The sequence below is a fragment of the Lissotriton helveticus genome, chromosome 5_1 (genome assembly GCF_964261635.1).
Source record: "Lissotriton helveticus chromosome 5_1, aLisHel1.1, whole genome shotgun sequence".
Taxonomy (NCBI): Eukaryota; Metazoa; Chordata; class Amphibia; order Caudata; family Salamandridae; genus Lissotriton; species Lissotriton helveticus.
The window spans coordinates 970,129,059-970,148,914 of record NC_136065.1 but is presented as its reverse complement, the minus strand read 5'-3'; the positions used below and the strand labels follow the sequence as shown (position 1 = coordinate 970,148,914).

The 19,856-nt window shown below is 43.8% G+C and overlaps 1 protein-coding gene across 1 annotated transcript in view; it reads left to right on the top strand.

The window, feature by feature from the left end:
* Positions 1-19,856, top strand: part of DPYSL4 (dihydropyrimidinase like 4) — a 255,676-nt gene that overhangs the window by 98,020 nt on the left and 137,800 nt on the right. The window contains exons 7-9 of the mRNA XM_078641144.1: positions 2,851-2,919; positions 3,038-3,158; positions 13,625-13,781. Of these exons, the coding sequence (XP_078497270.1) occupies positions 2,851-2,919; positions 3,038-3,158; positions 13,625-13,781 (347 nt within the window). The remainder of the gene's footprint in view (positions 1-2,850; positions 2,920-3,037; positions 3,159-13,624; positions 13,782-19,856) is intronic.

The following is a 19,856-nucleotide window of genomic DNA, read 5'->3' as shown; positions in this document are numbered from 1 at the left end:
GTCCGTAAATTTCACGGACCGTCCGTAATTTGGACCTCACGTCCGTTGTCCGTCAGGATCCCTTTCACGGATGCCTTTTGTCCGTAATTTTGGCCATCAGAGGGAGCAGCACTGCTCCCCTGTGAGAGGCCTCACCCTCCCCTGATGGGGCTATCTCGCACTCCTCCTGGAGCACAAGAGCAGCCCCTCCTGCCCATTGTCATTCTGTCTGCTGGCTAATTGCAACATACAGAATATCAATGGGGCTGTCTGCAAAGTTAAAGCATGTGGCGGCCCCCTTCTGCCTCAGTGACCAGCAGGGCATTCTGTTCGATAAAAGGTAAAACGCCAATGCTGCAAAGTGAGAATACAGTTCATATAAAGAAGCATGTGAAACAAAAGTTCTGTAATAACCATGGAAGTAACTGTAACTCACTTTAAGTATCATAATACTACGAAGGATGAAGACACTGGAAGAGGTTAGACAGTCATGTCTAAATAAGGTAGGTCTATCTTTTTGATCAACTTCAAGTCTAGTTTATGCAACATTTTTCCGCTCGATTGCAAACGTACCCATTCTCTCATCTGCCACTTCTCTATACATTTCCCTATTTCTGAATTCATAATTTTCCTGGATAGTCTGTAGTTTCAGTATTGAAGTAATTTTCATCCATATCTTTTAGATATGGATGCAAATTTAGTTTTTCCCCAAGCATATTACCAAGGCAATAAAGAATCCATCGTTGAATCTAAATAGTGTACCTTGATACCTACGGCATGAAAAGACACTTTGGGGAAGGGTCTTACATTTTCTTCTTATTATGTAACCCCTTCTGAAAGACAAAGGCTACACGTGGGTATTGCCCCTACATATAATCCCCCCCCCCCCCCCCGCGATAATAGCATACGATTGGAGTGCAGTAATGGCTTGAAATCTGGTGTGAGTCAGCTGACCTCTGCCCACCCGTGCCCACCCTAAACTCCACGTACTCCGTGCAATCAATCTGCATCAATGGCAAGACTACAGAGCCTCGACGCCGCCGCATATTTGAAGACACCCTTCATGTGACCATTTATAGACTATGACAGGCTCCTCTCCAACAATATACTAAGAAAAGCAAAAGTGAGCCGTAGGATAGCATGAATCTAACGCATATACAGTTCCTGTGCAGCTCTGTATTTGAAACGGGGGGGGGGGTGGTATAAAGGAATGGACAGTAGCAAGCAAACGTTTAAATATGCTTTGTATGGGGTTTTCCTTTGGGCTATGATATGCACTGACGAATCTTAAGGCTCCTGATGGATATTGAACTAAATGCCAATAAAAATGTTTGAAAAAAAAAATAAAAAAAGAAGGGTTATCGTTCTTTCAGTCTCATCATTTTAGAAATGAAGTATTTTCAATATTATATTCAACAAAGCCATGGTTGCTGCTTTTATATTTTAAGCAACTAACAACCATTGGCAAAGCCAATAGTCCTGGCTTGTTGTTGGTGTTATGATACATGCTGTATTATATATTTGGATGCAATGACAGCAACATAATACCAGTCGATGGGGTGGGGGGGGATACTATGCCAAGCGCAGATTTTTACTATAGGTGTTTTAAGCCACGCTCTTAATTACATCGAATACCCCCTTTGAAGAGACCCCCCCAGTTTTTTAACCCCACTTAAGGCCCAGGAAACAACACATTGTCACAGTCACCTCACATCCTGGCACTGTGCATCATGCATGACTCATGACTTCTACGTTTTCAAATTGCCTATGTGCAGGGGCATAGTGAACTCTCCCCCACCCCACCACACCCCACGCCGGGCCTTTTCTGTCTGCAACTCTGCAGACAAAGGCTCAGCTCATAATGTGAAAAGGTGGGTGAGTAAATAAGTGAAGGAATGTGTGAATGGCTGGATGGTTTACTGAAAGGATGAATGGATGAATGAAAGGGTGAATGGATAGATAATGAAAGAAAGGATGGATGGATGAGTGAAAGTATGGATGAGAGAACAGGTAAATAGATGGATGTGTAGATGGATGGGTAAAAGGGTGGATGTTTGTGTGAATGGATGGCTGGATGAGTTAAAGGGTAGATGATGGGAGAGTGAATGGGTAGATGGATGAGTGAAAGGATGGATGGATTGATGAATTGATACGTGAAAGGGTGAATGGATGGATGGATGAGCGAAAGGTTGGAGGTAAGGATTGATGAGTGAGTGAAAGGGGGTAGATGGACAAAAGGGTGGATAGATGAGTGAAGAATTGAAAGGGTGGATGGATGAGAGAACGGATGGATGAGTGAAAGGATGGATGAGTAATAGGATCAATGGATGGATTCATGAATGGATGAGTAGATGGGTGAGTGGATGGATGGATAAGTGAAAGGGGGATGGAGAGAGAAAGGGAGGATGAATGACTGAAAGGGTGAATGGGTGAAAGGATAAGTGACTGGGTGGATGGATGAGTAAGTGAATGGCCTTCTCCATGAAATTTACAAGGAACCACACACAATATTGACATTGTCAGTCGATATGACATTTGCCGCTCACAATGTTTCCTTAAGACATTGCGTTTTTATTTTAAACACAACTAAGCCTTCTACTTTATTTAGCCCAGATTGTGTGAAGTGAAAATCCCCCGTCCCTTTTGATGAGGTGGGAGGTTTGGTTTAGCATACCTCTCACATCACAAAGGCAGAGCCTGGTTGCAACACAATAATTCAGTGCAACCTACCTTCTTTGTTGATCAGGCTCAATACGTTTCACCCTGGATAGCAGTAGTGTGACTAAAACTGTGAAATGAACCTTTAATGCTCAAGCCTGATGAGTCGATTTATTGCATCATTGACACAACTGTGTTTCTTGTGGATTTTAGGAACAAAAGCGGTTGCTGGAGCTGGGAATTACTGGGCCAGAAGGCCATGTCCTAAGCCACCCGGAGGAGGTACATATTTTAATGAAATTCTCCCTTTACAACATGTGGAATACCTTTTATTGATTTTGATTCACACACAAATGTTGCTGTCAATTGTAACATGAACTCTTGTTTCTTATTATCCCAGGTTGAAACTGAAGCAGTTTACCGTGCGATTACAGTAGCAAAGCAAGCCAACTGCCCCTTGTATGTTACAAAAGTAATGAGCAAAGGTGCTGCAGAAGTGATCGCACAAGCAAAGCGGAAAGGTAACTGGCTTCGGTGCATTATATAGAAATGAGTAAATGAAATTAAATCCATCACAATTTACACATTTGCTACTGATTGCAAATTAATTTGCAGTGTTTTCTTGAACATTTAAAACTACTTACCCTCACTTTACCATCAAAACTATAAGAAATAAGGAATTCCTCTTTTCATGTGCACATTTCTTTTTTCCCCTTATTTTGCCAGTGTATCTGATGTTCAAGCTAATCATTGCACTCCAAAAATTCTATGTCCTATTTTGCTGGTTGGCGTTTATTATTCATGTTATATGCTGTTTTGCTATCTCCACCACAAAAAAAGGTACGTTTTAGCAAAGCCAAAAGGTCAAGCTAAACGGTCTCGTCTGTGACACTTAGGGCATGATTCCGACTTGGCGATACGACGCTGGGTCCACCCCGCCTCTGCACTGCCAAAGCCGTGGTCAGACCACCCACCAGAATAGTAGTTTCCTCCTGTCTGGTAGTCTTTTTTTACGTTCCCATTGTGATGCCTCTATACATGGCACTGCAATGGGAATGCCTAAAACAGTTCCTGCACAGCATGGACTGAAAAGGGCGTTTGCCCCCCCTGCATACACCCCAATGCCCCTCCCCTCTGCCAGGGTTTTCATGGTGGAGGAACTGCCTTATATGCCATGGTGGAGTGGAAACTCCTAATATGCTGGGTGGGACCGAGCCGGTCCCACCAAACATATTGTTTCCTCCTGATCACCTCAACACTGCAAGGGAACAGCGGTTACCTGGCAGCTGCAGGGGGGCAATGGCAGTCCAACCGCCCTAATAATAATTAGTCAGTCGGGAGAGCTCAGCCGCTGTGCTCCCACAAGTCTGGGGGTCCATGGACCTCCAGACTTGGAATTGAGCCAGTTCTGTTTTTCCTCAGATTGAGACCATGCATTGCGACCACCTTGGAATGTTTTGTCTTTTGTTGTAAGAAAAAAAAATTCAATGATAGAAGTTGAGCATGTATGCACCCACAAGGCAACCATTTTGAAATGTGTTTTTCTTTTCTTAAAATATAGCATAACACATTCAAAGATAGCTGCCTTGCATTCACGTACGTGTTCACACACAGATGACCATCGTGGAATGGTTTTAAATCTATTTAAAAATTGCTGCCCACTGAAGCAGCAGTAGGTGCGGTGGGAGACAAGGGTGCTGGAGGGGCTTATTAATTTCAAAGAAAGCAGGGGAGAGAGACACATAGATGGAGAGAATTTAGTACCTCCTTTACTGCAATGCAAGGTTTATGACATCAGAAGGGAAGGAAGCAACTCGTCCAATTAAAACACGGTGCTTGACGGACCCAGCATAAAAATAGGGATGAAATCCATTGAATCAGGGCAGGGAATTAAAATAGACCAGAAAACAATCAAATCATGAGAAAGGGGCAGACACAAATCCTAATCTATTTTAGATATAGAGATATAATAGGTTTGTTTGCCAACATAAAGCTAAACTTGTCGGTAGATGAGACGAAATGACTAGATGCCTCACCCCTGCTTCAGCACAGGATAAAAATGTTTGACACAAATTCAGCAATGCCTTGAGGGTACATTCTAAAGACTTCTGTATTTGCCAGTCAGTCAAACCACTTTATTCAAATAATTAAAATCATAAAAGTACAATACAAAACACAAAAAAACAATATTATCTTTCAATACGAATGGGCGACATAAAAATGTATAACATTTCTACACTAAATATATAATTAATTGAAACTTAAAAGAATATATCAGATAAGAACAATTACAGTAAGATAAAATTCAGAAAAATTCATGTTTCAATCGTCATAGGGAATCTTTTTTTCCTAAGGCGGACAGCAGCAACAAGACAACTGGCAATGTTAAAAATATTCCAGGTGTTATCTAACAGTTGAAGGTACATTAGAGCTGGTCTGACCTGCAAAAAGCCCTTCCCTCTCAGGAGCGGAATTAAAAAACTCTTCCTAATGTCAGCAGTAAGTAAGTAAATATTTATTGCATGTGGTTAGTTAAAACCTTTACAAAATTGTGTACAAAACAGTATACGAACTAGCCTTGGTTAAAATGCATTTACGCTCTTTAAAAAACAAGTTCTTTTTTTTAAAACAGTATTACATCGTCTGCGGCCTGAGCCTCACCTAACATATCAGTCCTTCTGACTGGGTCCGCATCATTTTTTCAGTTTTCTGGATTAGGAGGCTCGCTAATGTCAGCATAAAAATCACAAAACATTATAAAGTGCATAGTGTCCTGAGGTGAAAAATTGTCGCAATTGCACGGAGCTATATCTTCTGGTTTACACCAACCAGGGAAATTACCCAAGGAAAAGTGAATTAAGTTAAATGGAAACCTGGTCAGAAGCCAGCGATGGAAGGCCTTAGTCACACTTCTCAGATAGGACTCTATTGACGGCGAGGAAATTGTTAAATAATGAGCCCTTACCAAAGGTTTTTCTATTTCCTGATCCTCCCATTCCAACCTCAGTATATTCAAGAACTGTGATTTCACCCATTTTACATCAATTTTCTTGATCCTTCTGGGGCATTATAAATATCAGGGCGCCCTAATTTAATGAACATACCCTTAACGTACGATAACCACTGGATACTGTTGGCTTTGTCTAAGGCAACACAGTCCCTTAAAATCTGATGGTTCAACGTTAGCTCTGGATTGAGGCAAGTTTTCATCCAACAAACCAATGGAGCCAATCTCACCAGATCAGTCACATACCCCATCCCCAATTGCTGATGAATAGCGTAAGTTGGGGTTGATTGGGGGGACAGACAAAAGGGAGCGTAAATATTTGTTTTCAGCCAACTGAACCCCTTCCAATCGCTTGTAACCCCCAAATGGCAGCGCCATATGTAGCAATAGTCAAACATTTTGACCTTTAGATGGCAAGAGTTGCCTCAAAAGGCCTGGCTACCAATCGGCGTGAGAAGGCCATTAGCGCTGACGGCGATCTCACTACTCCATTCTTTTTATCTTTAAACTGGGGAACCCAAGAGCATCTGTCATCGAATAAAACCCCCAAATATGTAAAAGCAGTCACTCTGGTCACCTCAGATCCATTGCATAAAAAAGTTTTAACTTTATTCTTTTGTTGACCCATTATCAGTACGTGTGATTTTGAGATATTTACCACCAGATCCAGACATTTCATAAAAATCCCAAATGCGTCCAAGAGTCTCTGAAGGCCTATGGGAGTTCGAGATAATAACACGGCATCACCCGCGTATTGGAGGACCGGAATGGTCCTATTTCCTACACGGGGGATGTCCAGGCTGGCCTTATCCAGGGTTTTGCTCAGGGCGTTAATGTAAAGCGTAAAAGTAATGGTGCCAATATACAGCCTTGGCAAACACCTCTACCAGACTTAAAGTGTCTTGTGCATTTGCCGTCCTGAGTAACCCTAATAGCTGCCAAAAGGTCCCGATGTAGATCTGCTAAAAAATAAACCAGACGAGGATCAATGCTTATGTCAAGTTAAATGTACCAGAGCTTCGATCTGTTTACCAGATCAAAAGCTGAGGAAAAATCCAGAAAGCCGATATACATGGAACCTTTTTTCGCTACAGTGTATTTGCCGGTCAGTAAATATAGGTTAAGGCACTGGTCCATAGTGCTTCTGCCTTGTCTAAAGCCATACTGAAGATTGGATAAAACCCCATTATTGTTTACCCAATCCGTGACTTTGGCCAGAATCACCTTACCTAAATTTTTTACGGCAGAGTCAATCAATGAAAAAGGTCTGTAACACCTTGGATCCCCTCTCTGACCCTTTTTTAAAACCGGTATAATAGTAGACTGGGACTAAGATGCGGGGAACCCCAGGACAACTGTGGCATTGAACACATTTGCTAAAATTTTAGCCCAAAATGTAGGCTCACCCGTATAACAGTCAGCAGGAACATTATAAGGGCCGGTGCCTTATTACTAGAAGTGTCTATTATTGCCCTCTCGATGTCCTCCTCTTTAAAAACCAACAGAGGTAAATCATCACAAGTATCTGAAACTATAAAAGGCTCGTGAGCCTCATTTAACCCTATAACTACCTTCGAAGTGTGATAGCCACTGCTCCTCTGGGATGTTAGTTTCCATTCTCCTGCCCCAAGAGAAAAGGGCTGTTTAAAATAGCCCAAAACTATGAGCTATCCTTCAAAATTTCAACAGACATTAAGGCATTCCAGGCCTCTGATTTAATCACATTTATGCGGGTATATACTGCTAGTTTATATTGTTTTCTGAGACTATCTGCTCCCTGTGTCTTGGTTTATTTTTCAGGGCTTGTATTAAATTGTGATGGGCCCTAGAGCATTCAATGTCAAACCACCTTTCACCTGGGTTAGACCTGGGCTTACTTATAACAGTCAAATCAGTTGCTACCTGGCCACAGATAACTTCAAAGGCTCTAATGACCTTGTCCTTTGTAGTGGAATAATCCACAAACTTTGCAATATCATTTTTAGCCTTCCTACATAAATTAGCAAAAAAAGATTCAGGGACTACCTTAGACCATTTGAGCCTCCTCTCTTGATCTCTAATTACCACAAGGTTGGCTCCCCTGTCCTTACCCGGAGAGAGCACAAAAGGTCCATATCTTTATCTAACTCCAGGATAACTGGGTTATGGTCGCTAAAGGGAGACAACCTCACATTATAAAATACTACATTCCCTAGCATTGAGGGGGACAAAAATATGTAGTCAATGATGGTCTCCCTACCCCTGGCCTTAAATGTTGGTACCCTCTCGGTTGGATCATGGAAACCCGGTTCAAAGAGATCAGCTCCTAACAGGAGATCCTCCAGAGCCTCCCCCTTAAGTTTATGCTCAAAATGGGGCAGCGTCGAATAATCAAGACCAAAGGAATCATCGATTTGGCAGTTCAAATCATACAGGTGAACATTAAAATCGCCCATAAGTATGGTGTAATAAAAAGTGGATTGCTGTGATCTATACGCTTCTAAAAAACATTTCAAATAAGAAAGATGTTCATTTCTGGAATCACATTCCCCAGAATTATAGTAGTTGATTAACAATATTTTAGGATGATTAGGAGTACTTAATTCTGCTATCAAACTATTATGGGAGATTGCCTTCAACAGCTTTACAGACCCATTTATCTTTAGGGAGAAAAGGAGCATTAACCTCCCTTGGCTCTTCCTGCCGACGTAGGTCGGGCGCCTTCTGTATTTACATATATAGTGTATGAATACTCTGTATTGCTTATTGTAAGTCAATTAGGGTTTAAAAGACAAGATGTATGTTTACATTGTTGCCTGCATTTTTCTCTGTGGGTATTATGGGTTCTAGTTAAGTGTAACTCTGCCTTGTTACAAGGTTTTTTTCAATGTTTTTATTCTGCACAAATAGGTTTGTTTCTGGTGTACAATGACCAGTACACAAAACAGGATGTGCAGGTTGCACACCAACTGGTTTGTAAATGGGTATTCAGTTTGCATTCTATGTGATTATAGGTCGCATTGCAAAATGCCCATTCACAGTTGGTCTCTAAATGACCACCTTATTATCATTAATTGAGGAGATTACTGTTGAACTAGGCCCTCTCTGCAGGGTTATACCCAAACTGTTTACCTTAACACTCCTGTTTTCTTAACCCATTGTGTTGGCTTTTAGGACTCTGTGCACTTTACCCCTGCCAACCAGCCCTAAAGTGCTTGTGGTCTCACCTTTAAACATGGGTAAATTGGCTTAAACCCAATTGGCACATCTGTCCTTAGTAAAGTTGTAATACATGTATCCAGGCCCTGTAAATTAAATGCTACTAGAGGGCCTACACCACCTATTGTGCCATCCACTTAAGGAGGAGCTTTTTTAGACATGTCTGAGGCCTGCAATTACGGCCTTTGTGTGCATTTTAAACTACCATTTCACCCTGGCCTTTTGCCATGCCTAAATCTTCCTTTTTAATTCATATAAGTCCCCATATGGCATGCCGTAAACAGCCCATAGGGCAGGGTGCATAGTATTTAAAAAGTTGGACATGTACTCTTAAGTTCTACATGTCCTGGTAGTGAAAAACCTCTCAATTTATTTTTCACTATTGCATGGCCTACCTCTCCCTGAGGATAACATTGGGTTACCTTATTACATTGAAATAAACGATAACCTTTGGTCAGGAGCAGATAGGAGAGTTATGTTAGGTGACAGAAGAATTGTAATTCAAAACCCTCTTGAAAAAAGAAACTATTCTTAAAATGCCACATTTAGAAAGTTGGCATTTTCTTGTCCTTGCCATTTGGTGCCTGCAGCATGTGTTCTGGATTACATGACTTGGTGTATTTGGCAGTAGGCCTTTGCACATGACTCCCAGACAGCACTACAATAAAGGGTCTGTGGATTGGCAGGATGGGCCATCATGGCTAATGTGTGGCGGAGCTGCCAACTACCACACTTGTACAACAGTATTCCGGCGTATAGCCTGCGGAAGCTCCAGCTGGTTCAAAACCAGGCGGCCAGATTGGTGTATGGTCTCTCCCGCTCCCATCATTCCACCCCCTTACTGAAGGCATTACATTGGCTACCTGTTAGGGAGCGATCCCTTTTTAAAACTGGCTGCATGGTCTTCCAGGCGCGCCAGGGCACGGCTCCTGCCTTCATTTCTTCCTTGCTAAAAGAGTATACCCCAGCCCGTGAGCTCCGCTCATCCACCCAATCTCTTCTCCATGTACCCCGTTACAGACGTAAGAAATGGGGCGGAGCCAATTTTTCATTCTTGGCACCATCCTTCTGGAACTCCCTCCCCGATCACCTACGTCTGGCCAGACATTATTCCCTTTTCCGGAAAGATCTTAAGACTTTTTTGTTCACCCAGGCTTTTCCTAATGTAATCTGATTTTAATTTTCTCCCTCACTGGATTCCTTGTTCCTACTGCTAAATTAGTCTCCACAAGCGCCAAGAAACCGTATGGTGAACGTAGGGCTATATAAATATTTTAAATTCAAATTCAAATTCACACTTGTACTTCAAAGGCACTAGCCCAGCTCATAGACACAGGAATTCACACTAGCCTATTGTGCCCCTAAACAGACTGAGACCATGGAAAGGAGACAGGAAGCTTCAGACACCTCTGTGGCTTAGGGGTAAGTATTCCGCAGGGGCAAGTGGCATAGCATACAATAGTCTCCCTTAGTAGGGAGATAGACTCAGAGGGTAGGCTTGTGATCCCTTAGGAAGGAAGTCATCACTTCTACCAGGTCCCAGTAAATGGGATCCTTGTCAATGCCCTCATGGACCATCCAGACCATGGTAGTGGAAAGGCTGGTTTTCCCAGAGCAGTAAACCTGACAGGTGTGTAGGGCAATGCAGGCCGAGGGGTTGGACTTTTTCCACCCTGTGTTATTGGTATCCATCGAGTGGATTGGAAGGCAACCTAGAGGAGGGCCATAGTTAGTCCCCAGATGCCCATTGACTGCATTCTGAGAAATGAGTTTCCACTGGTGTTAGAAGAGTTGGGAGGGATGGCCGCTCAGGGAGCCCTGGAAGCTCAGGTTTCTGGGGGTACCACTGTTCAGCAGAGGGTTCAGAGGCCCTGATGGAAGGGCCTTGGAAGGAAAGGTTCAACCCTGACACGTGTTAAACACCAAGTTACAGATTCTTGCTGGAGAACCAATCTCAAGCAACCACCGCTAGACTGATGGGAAGGAGAGTGGTAGAAGGGTGCTTAACACCCGGTGATATTACTACTACCCTGAGAAATCTCAGAGGTCATATAACCCTCAAGGGCTCTTAGGTAACCGCTTTCCAGGCCCAATGCTGGAAGTGAGGCCTGTCCAAGGTCCCCGCTTGGAGCTCCCACCCGGCAGTGGATGGCCTGGGTCCTGGCTCCTGACAGCTGTCAGTGGCCTCTGATGGTAGCTGTCCTTTTGGGCAAAATTTTATTTGGGGTGGAGACAGATTTCTGGTCAAAGGGGCAGAATGGGCCACATCACGTTGTTGACCATGGGGGTATTGTCTTCCTATTGGGATGCATCTGTGAGCCAGTTAAGGTTAGGTGCTATACAGATAGGTCCACAAATGAGAAGCAGGGGTCAGCCATGTGGCTCAGGAGACTTTGATCAAGCAAGAAAGATAACCTGCCCTATGGATTCAAAAGGAGGCCTACAAAAGGTCAGGAGACTTTGGACAGCAGGATCCAGCTGAGTTCAGAGAGGCATGGAACTAGTAAGTGTCTCTGCAGTAGAGGGCCATGGTCCACGTTCTTTCACCTAACCAGGAAGCCCATCGAGGTATTGGTTAGTCTAACTTGCCTTTGGCTGGAGAGGGGTCGCGTTGGACTTGCCCTGTCTGGTGGGTCATCCCCAAATGCTTTGCCTTAACCCTCCTGTTTTCTGGTACCGTTTGTGTTGGCTTTTAGGATCCTGTGCACTTTACCCTTCCTAACCAGTGCTAAAGTGCTTATGCTCTCTATGTAAACAAGGTGAAACTGGCGTGGGTCCAATTGGCATACAAATGTACTTCAATGTCCCAAGTAAAGTGGAACTACATGCTTCCATGGCATGAAATTTAATTGCTACTATTCGGCCTGCAGCACTTATTATGCTACCAATCAAGCAGCCTTTTTAAACATGTCTTAGGCCTGCCTTTACAGCCTACTTGCTGTAGTCCATTCTTCTATTGCCAGTGATCAAGGACAATGACGTCGGAAACATGTTTGGCGCTTGTTTGGAGGGGAAGGCTGGCTCAACTGCTGTCCTCACGAAGGAGGTTTTAACTCCCCGGGTGCAGGCTTTCCTCAGAGGGCAACCTTTTCTTTTGTACATGTAAATATAAATATATACATGTACATATACATGGATATATATATATAATGTCTTTATTTGTGTGAGAACTTAAAACCTTTTCAACAGTAAAACAATAGTAGTCAAATTTCCCAAGTTAAAAGCCAAGGTTAAATCCCGGCGTTCATATACATATATACATATACATACATAAAAAATTGTGTTTACAACCTTACCTTCAAAGCAAAGTGCTACCATTTTAAGTGCTGTGATATAAAGCTACACCTAATATACTGTTGTAGTAGAATGCCGCAGCCCGACTACTTACGAATACCCCAGCCAGAACATCAGCCAAACCTGCACTGAGGAAACTACACTGGCTCCCAATCAGGGAAAGAATAACATTCAAGGCCCTTTGTTTGGCCCACAAAGCACTGCACAACGCAGGTCCACCTATCCTCAACACCTGGATCACACCCTACAGACCTACGAGAGCGCTTCGGTCAGAACATGGAAACCTTATCATGATTCCCAGGGTGAAGAAGGCCCGTGCAGGTGGCCGCCGCTTCTCAGTCAATACAGCAAAAAAATGGAACGCACTCCCCCCGAGTCTCGGATTGGAACCAAACCTCCTGCGATTCAGGAAGTCCCTTAAAACCCTACTCTTCCCTTAATGCTGTCGACATCCCCCTCCTTCAACCTTTAGGAGCTTGAGGTTTAGCGCTGGGATACTCTTGGGTGACTACGCGCTCTATAAAAACCTAAAAATAAATAATAATAACATACAACCTTTATTTTAGTCTATTGTGTGGTCTCAAACCAAGTTGGTAATCGTGATAAAGTCTATTTCTGTTGAAGTACCCGGCGGATTATATACACTGTTTTTTTTATGTTCTTTCCATTAAAAGGTAGGTGAGTGATGGGCCAGGGGTTAGCAAGTTCATTGGGTTTGATACTGATTGATGGTCAAGATTGGAAGGATCTGGCCATTCTTGAAGATGTCTGAGAAAAGATGATCCCGGAGAGGCAGGCATTAATCATGCTGAGCGGTAGAGAGAGAGCTTCTCCAGACAAGGCTTTTGAGAAGGATGAGTGCAGGACTTGATCCTCTTAGGGGGTTTCAAAGACAGTTGAGGATGTAGGTGGAGTTTTTCGAGGTAAAGAAGTTGACGGATTTACAGTGCAGTGGAATAGGTGGTGAGGGGGATATAGGCCTAGTGTTGTAGAAGTATTATCCTATTTTCTGTATGTTTTCACTGAAGAAAAAGTTGATAGTCTTGCAGTTCTTGATGAATGTCGGAGTATACAGTCTGGTAGAGTTGATGCAATGTTTGATCATCTCAAAGAGTGTTTTGCTTCTGATTGATGGTATTAGCATACTTTTTGGCTTTGGCTGATGTAATGATTTTTCTGTCTGATGTGCAGTGAAATTTTTGTTGTTGGATGTCATAGGTCCATTTTCTATTTCCTTTGCTGATTGAATGTTTGCAGTCAGAGATGTCTTGGAGTACAAGGGTGTGGTCCCAAAATGCCCTCCTGAATAGGCTTCCTTGTGATTTAGATTGCATGCTAAACGTGGCCAAAGAGCACATCCTATATAATGGAATTTTGTGTATGAGCTTAGCTTACCAGCATGAGGATAGCACTGGATTTTGCCATTGATTACGTGGCGCTTTATCACATTCCACGTTGTTAATCTTCAAACTAATATTTCCTTTCAAGGCACGGTTGTGTATGGAGAGCCAATTACAGCCAGTCTTGGCACAGACGGAACACACTACTGGAGTAAAAACTGGGCGAAAGCAGCAGCATTTGTGACATCTCCACCTCTTAGTCCTGACCCATCCACACCTGAATATCTCTGCACCCTCTTATCTTGGTAAGAAATGATTATTTCTGTTACATCTGCCATCTGTTGAAGCAATATTACCAGTAAATGTTAAAGTGATACGATTTTTCATTTGCATTTATTAATTTCCATAACAACGTCTTATGGAGGTATGTTGTAAGTCAGGATGTGTGATGAAGCAAAAACAAGCTGAGAGCTACATTTAAAGACAAAGACGTGTGAACTTGTTCAAAATATTTAACAAAGTGTAACATGGCAGGAAATCATTCTCCTACAGAACTGCAAGCAAACGTATCTCCCATCAACTGTCTCTAAACCAGGGCCGGCCCAGGAACCCAAAGAAGCACTGGCAATATTGTTGGACCAGCCCCCCAGACAGGATGGGGGTTGCAAGTGGGAAGCGCTGCTGATTTTGTAACGCGGGCCGATATTGCAGCACTCCTGAAAAACTGGCTTCCTTTAACAAAACCGACCCCCACTGCTGCAAAATCGGCTCCCACCCTTCCGGCCTCCCGGGGAAACGCCCGATACCCGCTATGGCTAGTCCGGCCTTGCTCTAAACTTGGCAGCTTTGAGTTGAGTGGAACCCAATGTCTAATCACCAATATTAGCTTCACACGATTGTACCTTTGATTATTAAGCACATTTCCTGTTGATTTTTTAACACAGTAAGAATAGTGCTAGTTGAGAGCCAATCAGGGACCACAGTCTGCACCTTGTGATGGCCGTTGCCTGCATAAGGCTGTGAGCTGGTAAATGCTGACATCTTACGCTTGGCAAATAGTTTCTTTCTGTCCTCACTGTGCGGTCATCAGTCCCTGCTTGGCATCCACAAAAACAGTTGCAAAGCATTTGTGCATTCTATTGCATTTTCTGTTGTGCCTCATAAGTGTGTACTGTTTGCATTGTGTATGTTAGGCCCATTACGAGCTGCTTGCACTTTTGTGTGTTATGAATTGAGACAGTGGTTTTGCACAGCCGGTTACACTAGTTTTGTAAATGCAATGGGGCAGATTTACAAGCCCTTTACATCACCGGTGTGTCACTTTTAGTGTCGTACTAGTGGCGCATTTTACTGCTCCATATTTACAAGGACAGGAAAAGCCACTCTGCCTGACTTTTCCTGTCCTTGTAAATATGGCCCCTTTGCACGCAGCACTTTGCGTGAAAGGGGTGTTCCATGGGTGTTGCTGTGGGTGTTCCCACGCAACACCAATGGAACCAGACCCATTTCCAGATTTACAAGGAATTGTGAATCTGAAAATGCGTGTGAATGCTACTCCTCCCCAGGGGAGTTAAAGGGAGGTGCAACGAGGAGAAATGTATTAATTTCTCCTCGTTTTCTTTTCCTCTTTCTATGCATCCTTCATTCTGGAGCACACATTGAAGGAGGAAATCACCTCTAATGATTGTTTATGTACAGGAAGGGTTCCCTTCCTTCACATACACAATCAGTAAAACAATCACGTTTTACAAGCTCTATGTTTGCTAATGCAGCACACATGGAAGTTGAAAAACAGCATTTCAGATTGTTTTTGTGCAGGAAGGGAACCCTTTCTGATAAAAAAAATCTCCCTATGACGCAGGCATCCTTGCACCATGGTGCAAGGGTGCCTGTGCCGGCGCATGACTGCAGTTTGTGCACCAGCGCAGGGGGAAACACAGAGATGAGACATATTGTTGTAAATATGTCACATCCTAGTGCTTTGAAAGTGATTCAGTGTGGCACAGCCAAATGGCTTGTGTTCCGCACTGACTCACTTTCTTGTAAATCTGCCCCAATGTTTTATGCCCATTGGCTAGTAGAGGAAATGTACGGACAGTTTCTACTTGTTGCAGATTCAGTAACAGCCATGTCTCCTACACTCATTGGATATTCTCAAACAGGAAACGGTGATCATTAATTCTCCAAAAAGTTATCTAACCATGAAAGAGCATCTGTCATATGCAATGTGCCCACAAAGATATCTGAAATGTTGGTTGATCAGATAATCTGGCCTTTTGACAAATAGTATTGCACTGCTGTGATGTTCCTTAGGCAGAGTAGCTTAACCACAACCATTCATTCAATTTCACACTGATTTCCCACCCATCATTTTCAGGAAAAGCCATTGAAATGTGTATATCCAACTGCTTAGCTTTTTTATGCCAGCAAGCAACATTTATTGGCAGAGCACCAATCTGTTTTGTTTTTTGTGGATTTAGCACTGAAAACAGAACAAAAAAAATATGAGTAGAAGTTCACCAGACACAAGACCGTGGAAGCTCCTGTTATCGTGTTCTTGTTTATCTTATGGCATTCTATGATGCAATTATCCAACCAAGTCCAGTAAGGGGTTTTGCAAAATAGAATATTTCTGTACAATTACGCCAAATGTAATGAAAATGTGTCAAATTACACTTTTAGAATGACGCGTTGATAGCCGACCTCTCATGTCACTTTTTTCCATGCAGAACCCTTTTTGCATAAACAAGTCATGTGAGACGTATGCAGAAGACTGTTTTGAGCAGAAAATGCCTCTTTCAGTGATATTTCCTGCGCAAGCCACTCTCCCATCTACACAGATTATGCGAAATTATGTAATGAGAAATGTATGAATTTATTCTTCACAGGCATAGGATTAATACAAATCCTAGCGATGTACGTGTGCTTTCTGCTTACTACCCCTTAGTTTGGGGTGGAGCTTGCCTAGGAACAATTACTAGATGATTGCCAATCTGGATTCAGAGCTGGGCATAGTACTGAAACTGCGATCCTGCATATCGTGGACGACGCCCTACAAGCCCTAGACAGAAATCAAGCATGCCTACTGATTCTCCTAGACCTGTCATCTGCATTTGACACGGTAAATCATGAAATGCTGACGACCAGGCTACAAGAAAGGATGGGCTTGTCGGGAAATGTGCTGAAATGGTTTAAATCTTTCCTGCACAATAGGACTCAACGTTTCCTGGTCAATCAAGCAACTTCTTCCCCTTGTCCTACTGCCGTCGGGGTCCCACAAGGTTCAACGTTATCCCCAGATCTATTCAACTTGTATGTTGAACCCCTCACGGAGATCCTTCGGGAATCACAGATACCCTATCACATGTATGCAGATGACACGCAAATATACATAAAGATCGCCTCCCTTGCTGACATTGACCTAATGAACAAGACACTAAAGAGAGCTCTACAGTGGTTAACCACGAACCATTTGAAATTAAATGCCCATAAAACTGAATTCTTGTTAATTTCACCGACGAAGAACCGTCCTGAGGTAAAGGAATTGACGAAACTGGTGACCGCGCTGAACTGCACCCCGACCCTAGTTAATTCAGCAAAATCACTTGGAATTACCTTAGATGAGAACCTGGACATGAAAGACCACATAAACTCAATGGCCAAGAGTGCCCGTTTCCATCTGAACTATTTAAGAAAACTGAAACCGCACATCTCAAAGGCGGACCTAAAACTGGCTGTACAATCCCTAGTTATTTCGAGGATTGAATACGGTTGCACCACGTTAGCGGGTCTACCGAAAACATCCACAGCACCACTAAAAGCCTGTCTCAATGCAGCGGCAAGACTGATCACGGGATCGAGGAAATTCGATCACATATCTCCTCACCTGAAAACACTAAACTGGCTACCCTATGAGGCCAGAATCCAAATGAAGATGGCTTGTATTACCCACAGAGCAGTTCACCACAACACGCCGAGATACCGGGCCAAGAAAATTAAGCTATCGGGAGGCAACAGACCAACTAGAAGCGCCAAAGAACTGCTACTGAGGCCAGCCTTTTTCCGTAAGAAAAAGACCTACGACCGAGCGTTCTCAGGAGCCGCCCCTAGAGTCTGGAACTCAATACCTCCGAACATCAGGAAGATTCAAAATTCGATAACATTCAAACGTGAACTGAAGAACCACATGATGAGCAAATACCTTTCATAGAGTAGCGTACTGATTATTGATGAGAACATCTACGCCAAAGAGAGACGGCCTCGACTAGAACATCCTGAAGATCAATTATCTGTCAACCGACTGATTTCATGTTTAAAACCTTGGCCACACACTTTACTACTACCTCAAATCTAGGTGATCCGATATCGGTAACTCACAGACAATACTATATACTCTCTACCTCACTGTGTTTTATTGCCTAGGATCCCGGATACATGGCAACACTTTTTACTCCTTAATGCTATTTACACATATTATTTGCACTGTTATACTATATAACCATACTTCACTCACCTCCTAACACTAACTGGATAGGCTGAAGAACTCCTACTTATAATCTCTCTTACAGCTTATCGTCTTATACTTCATATATATCTGTTGTTACAATTGCCTCCATAATGTCTGTAATTTATCTTACATGTGAAGCGCTCTGATACCCACGGGTCTTGTCCGCGCTATACAAAACTCATAAATAAATAAATAAATAAATAAATAAACAAGATGCCAGCTAACTAAGTGAGCTTCAGCGGCCGCCACAAAAATCTGGCAAAATCCTAGCACACATAATTCGTTGATCATCCCAAACTGAGCTGAAAGTTGCAGAGACTAATGACACCTGCACCAGAACCCAGAATTTCCAAGCTCTGTGGGTGGCCATTGCCATCATTGCTTGATGTTGAAGGCCTTCATGGGACTACGCATGGCCCGCAGGGCCGGACTGACTACCTGGCGTTTTGGAATGCTGCCGAGCTAGGGGCTGATTTCACCGCGGTGGGGTCTGATTTTGTTCATGGAGACCTGCGTGTGCTTCGAAATAATTAAAGCAAAACGAATTTCATTCAGTACACGCAGGTTTCCATCAACGAAATCGGCCCCCAGCTCAGCAGCATTCTAAAATCCCCGGTACCCAGTCCGGCCCTGGTGGCCCGGAGAGAAAAAAAACACGAAAGCAGCGATGGTCGGGATATACCTCTCAAATACAGTATCATGATTCCGGTAGGCTGTGGGCGATTGCGGTGAGCCATACTGGTGCGAGTAAACGCAAGGTCTGTGAGCGCAGAACTGCGGGTAGATGAGCGCATGCCAGCGCCGCATTGATGAAGCAGCCAGCAGATGGGATCGCTGCGGAGCACACAATGGCTGAGGCCGGTGGTGCGCGACAACCAGACTAACACCACAAGTAAGCAGCAGCTCGGTGTGCAGATGAAGCGGTGCGGACGACAGCCTAGGTCTCTTTGAACCACCCAGAGGGATTGAGAGCCCCGTTCTGGGCCGCCTGGGCAGCTCAGAAAGTGACAACATAGTGCAGCATAGCGGGCCTGTGCACCGTGGACTAAATTGATCTCCGGCAGCCACACAGAGTGCACCTGACTCAGCATACGTAAATCAGAGTCCTGGGGAGGACAAGATATTTACTTGAGAAACCGAGAAACTGTGCGACTGAAGCACAAGGTGTGGCTGTCCAGCTGTCCCACGTGAGCGAGGAGACAAAATAGTGCCCGTCACAAAAAGTGGGCGAATCCAGCAGATCGAAACAGCGGGGGATAACAGATTGGTGCACAGACGTGTGCTTAACAACTGGTCTGCAGCAAGGCAGTTAAGCAAAATTTGCTCTAGCGATCGAGCAGGTGACTGGGGGCCCCATTCTGACCCTACGTAGCTCAGAGTGATAAACAACAGCGGCAGCAGAGGTTGAGCTGCTGTTATGACTCGCTGAAACCTAACCCAGAAGACGAAGGAACTATCTCCTGAAGAGTGGTACCCCAGCAGAAAACACTCGGACCCCAGTGCTGGCACGCATCAACTAGCCGGGCAGAATGAGACAAACAGGCATGCGCTGTGATGAGAGGACTCAGACGGCAGCTTTGGGATAAATAGTAGCTCCAGGTAATCACTGTGCGACCACTAGGTACTACGGTCCTTCAGCAGGCAAGACAGGCATCTTAGGCTGTACCATCAATGTAAGGTATTTGATCGCTGCAGAGGACCCATGAACGTGCTCACACCCCACAGTTGGCACTCCCTGCAACATGAACCATGAGGCGTAAAAGACCGGCAAGGGATAATACACGTCCAATAGGAGCACAAGACACAGATTTTTTACAAGTGGATGGTTTCCCTCATTGTTACGGCGCAGAGAATTCCAGTGACGCGCATAACT